General features: G+C 52.6%; 1 protein-coding gene across 1 annotated transcript in view; it reads left to right on the top strand.

Annotated features, from left to right (window-relative positions):
• Positions 1 to 477: 477 nt before the first annotated feature.
• LOC104625849 (complement receptor type 2-like) overlaps positions 478 to 4,117 on the top strand; it is a gene marked incomplete at its 5' end in the record, with an annotated part of 4,652 nt that continues 1,012 nt past the window's right edge. The window contains 5 exons of the mRNA XM_010293592.1: positions 478 to 660; positions 1,201 to 1,389; positions 1,862 to 2,059; positions 3,007 to 3,189; positions 3,546 to 3,734. Of these exons, the coding sequence (XP_010291894.1) occupies positions 478 to 660; positions 1,201 to 1,389; positions 1,862 to 2,059; positions 3,007 to 3,189; positions 3,546 to 3,734 (942 nt within the window). The remainder of the gene's footprint in view (positions 661 to 1,200; positions 1,390 to 1,861; positions 2,060 to 3,006; positions 3,190 to 3,545; positions 3,735 to 4,117) is intronic.

Raw genomic sequence — 4,117 nt, 5'->3', positions numbered from 1 at the left:
AGAGCTGGTTTTTTTTCCTTGGAGCCATCCCTCTCCTCTATGTTGCTGGAATCGCCTCTTGCAGATGAGACCCTCTGAGTTCGGTAGCAGCAAAGGGACCGAGGGTCTCTCCTCGCAGGGGCCGTGGTTGCTCGGGGACACTGCAGTGGGGTTCTGCTGGCGTTTGCAGACCAGACGATGCATCTCGCCTGCCAGCCTGTGTAAAACATAATGCTTGCAAAGAATTCGGGAAGCTGCTGTGATGCCTGCTGCCTTCCCTGTGTTCTTTTTACGCTTTGCATTAATAAAAAGTGTGGAATGAAAAAAATGCTGTAATATGGAGCAAGGAGTTCAAAAATACCATGTCAGCCTGCTACCTTGTCGCGTCCATTTTCAGCCTTTTTGGTGAACACCTCTTACGCTACGAGAATGTTTTTAATACCCTTGTCTCCCCTCTTGAGCATAACTGCTAATTCCCTAAGCGTTTCCCTGGCGCAGTGGTCAACTGTGAGCACCCAAGCGTGGAGAACGGGAAGCTGCTGAGCGGGTACCGCGCCGAGTACACCTACAGAGACACCGTCGTGTTCGACTGCAACTTCCGCTACGCCATGAACGGCAGCGATGCCTCCACGTGCAACGAAAAGAGCCTTTGGGACCCTCCGCTGCCCCGCTGTCAGCTGAGTAAGTGTGGTGGACCCAGCAGCTTTGCTCCGGTGAAGTTCCCACCGGCCTAGGAAGGCGTTAGGTTGTGAAAGCGACGGCTCCAAGATGTAACTTTTTGGATTTTTTTTTTTTTTTGGGCTAATCTTTCGGTAGCACTAAGGTGGCTTTAGGAATTCATGACCTGGGGCCATGGAGACTAAAGCCTCGTCCCATTCAAACTGGTGAGCATTTCTTGGTAGAATTCAAAGGGACTAAATTAACCTTACTAAGTATTTCTAAAGTTTGTTGGTAGAGCCTCATATGGTATAAACTTCATTAGAAATTACATCTCGTTCTAGCAGTGAAAATTACCACGCAGCCTGAAATTATTCCTGTGTTTTCATCTGTCTCCTTTGCATTTGCTCCTTAGTGATACTGATCTCAGATGGTTAAGTGCATCTCGGAAAGAACAATGTGAGCCCACGGGTTTTACCCAAATTCTCTCTCTTACGTTCCGTACCGTTGTGCGTCTAGCTGATTATCACTGGCAATGTCCTTAAGCTGCTGTTTCATCCCTAGGCAGCTGTGACGACCCTCCAGATGTGCATAATGCTGTTAAAGCAAAACTTGCTGGCAATTTGTTTCCTGTGGAGACTGTCGTCACCTACGAGTGCAGGGAGGGCCACCAGTTCAGCCCGGGAGAAACCACGCGGCACGTTAAGTGTCTGCCGGATTTTACGTGGACTGAAACTCCACCTCCCTGTGAAAGTAAGTGTGTGTGGCTTCGGCTTCCTTACCCTGGTGATTTGACAAAATTCTTACCACTGTACGTGGTCTGCTGTTGTGCAGATCGCAGGGTGGGGGAGAGGGGGGTGCTGTGGGTGCCCAGCTTGGTGTGACTCTGGTCTTTGCTGTGACTCTTGAACGCCTTTGATTTCTTCCCCAGCCACGGGCATTTTTCTGCTTTATTTACCAGCTATGCTTTCTAGTCCCTTGAACCTGTGGAAAAAGTCATTGTGGTGTTGAGGGCCCCTTGCTCCGTCCGAGGGGAAGCTGCAGTGCAGGGTCCCTTGCGAACACCCCGTCCCCCAGGAGCACGCGGGGACGGCGTTGGGGCAGATTCAGTGTTGCGATGTGTCTTTGTCTTACAAAGCATTCATCCTTCTGCTTACAACGAATCTGCTGTCATCCAGGTGGCTTTGCCGTGGGTTCACACTTGCTAATGTTTGGCATTTCTCAGGAATTCGTTGCCCAAATCCAGACGTCAGGAATGGAAAGCCCTTACATGCATGGGAAGACAAAGACAGTTATGCGTACGGAGACAGACTGGAAATTACGTGTAATGATGGCTACGCTTTCAAAGGTCATAGCAATACCGTTGTGCTCCAGTGTACAAGTGATGGTAGATGGGGTCCAGCAGTACCGGAGTGCACTCCAGGTAGGCGAGGGCTGGTGAAGCGTGTTGACTTGGCGACTACTTAGTTCTGAGTGCAAAGGTTTGGGTCGCTCTGTACGGTGTAGTTGTCTGCTGACATTCGCAGAAAAATCTACATGTGGCCTTAGATGATGGTAGTAGCAGGATACACTGCCGTGCATCCCCAGGTCTAGTCACCCAGTGTTAACCTGGAAGAAATAGGCAGCAAAAGATCCAGATGGATCATTATATTACCTGGGGATTGGGAAAAGTATGGGGTTTTGGCAGGGAGCTGAGCCGGTGCCTGGGGAGGTGGGATGGGAAGGGGAGGTCTTCGGTAGCTTTTAGAGGCTTAGGAGGTTCCTAAGAAGCCTGGGAGACGTTTACCCAGCTGGAAGGGGATGTGGTTTGTGCTTTGGACAGCAGCTGGGCTGATTTTGCTGACTTGAGGCTTGGGAGCAGAGGATGTTCTCAGTGCATTTCCCCTCTCAGAAGAAAATGCAACAGCATAAATAGCCGACACTGCTGAAACTAATAACCTAGCAATGGGGCACCACAGCAATATCAGCGAGCTGCTGGAAGTGGCCTGAGCCCAAAAGCTCAGGAAAACCTTGCCAGGAGGAAAGATCCTGCTCCACCTCGCAGGAGCAGGGACAATTCGTTGTCCTGGCCCTAACACAGCTCAGTGGGAAAGCAGGGGTGCTGAGGGCCCCGAGGGGAGACTCGCTCGGGCGTGGGCCCAGCTCTGCAGCATGTGCCTTTCCCAGTAGCCTCAGAAAAACCTGCTTGTAAAAGCAGAAACTCCTTTACAGTTAAAAGTTGAGACCTGCATCTGGATGATAGTCACCTTTTTTCCCAGGGTTCAGATGTTCTTGATAACGGTCTTCTCCATAGCAAGCATCTTCACTGGAGTTCTTTCTGAAAATACGTGAGAATACATGTCATCATCCTTTATTTTCCATTGTTTCTAGAACCTCGTTGCCCAAAGCCCAATACTACTCATGGAAGAGAGGTTTATAAGAGCAAAAATGACTACACAGTTGGGACCCGACTGAGGCTGGGGTGTGATTCGGGCTATGTCCTCAGGGGCCAGGACTCGACCGAGTGTCAGGCTGATGCGAGCTGGGCTCCTCCATTACCATTTTGTGATAAAGGTATGTGCAACGCCATGCTGAGAAGAAATTTGGTGCGTGGTTGTTCAGAAACAGCAGTCGGTATGTGACCTGCCTTCAGCATCCGCTTCTGGGGAGCGGGGTGATGATCACCGGCTCACGGGCTGAAAGCGTTGAGGTGTCTTCTCCCTGGAGATGTGACCCAGGTGGGAGCTGGGCGAGAAGCGGGACCCTCGAGCTGGTGTAAGAGGCAAGAAGCCAGGCAGCAACTTACGTGAATTTGCCACGCTACAAACACGAAGTTAACTCTTGTACTGATTTCCCGGAGGCGATTTTGATTCTCACCTCAATATGAGAATCCCGTGTTTCTTTTCTTACCAATTCCATTTATTCCACAGTCTGTGGCCCCCCGCCACAGGTCGCCAACGGGCAGCACTCTGGCTTGGGACGGGAGCAGTTCCCCTACGGCGCAGAGGTGACGTACAGCTGTGCGGAGGGTCTGTCCCTCCTTGGGGACGCCTCCGTCTACTGCACCTCCGACGACGGGGAGAGCCTGGCGTGGAGCGGACCTGCCCCGGAGTGCAGGGGTGAGCCGTTCCTCCCGTGCGGGGCCAGACCGAAGCCAGGACCTGGGTGCAATGCTGGGCTAAGCCCCAGCCCCGTTATCCGCCCTGGTCCAGGAGCTCCAAACCCAGAGCAGCTTAATGACCGTGCTCCTTTGGCTCCGTGCGAAGGTCTCGGCACCATGAGCTGCTCAGTTACACCAGGGACTGGTGGGGTCTCCTTGGGGGCTGCTGCAGGCAGCTGAGGGTCAGTTCCTCTGTTTGAGCATAAAACTGATGCATCAGGCAGAGCGGCTCTGCCCCGCCTGGCCAGGACCTGGGTGCAATGCTGGGGCTCTGCCCGGGGATCCCGCGTCTTTCGCAGGCTGCTTCGCAGGCTCGACAGCTCCGGGCTGGGGGTGATCCTC

This window comes from Phaethon lepturus, unplaced genomic scaffold (genome assembly GCF_000687285.1).
Source record: "Phaethon lepturus isolate BGI_N335 unplaced genomic scaffold, ASM68728v1 scaffold26238, whole genome shotgun sequence".
Classification (NCBI taxonomy): Eukaryota; Metazoa; Chordata; class Aves; order Phaethontiformes; family Phaethontidae; genus Phaethon; species Phaethon lepturus.
Note: the sequence above shows the minus strand (reverse complement) of the source record. Positions and strands in the feature narration are given on the sequence as shown.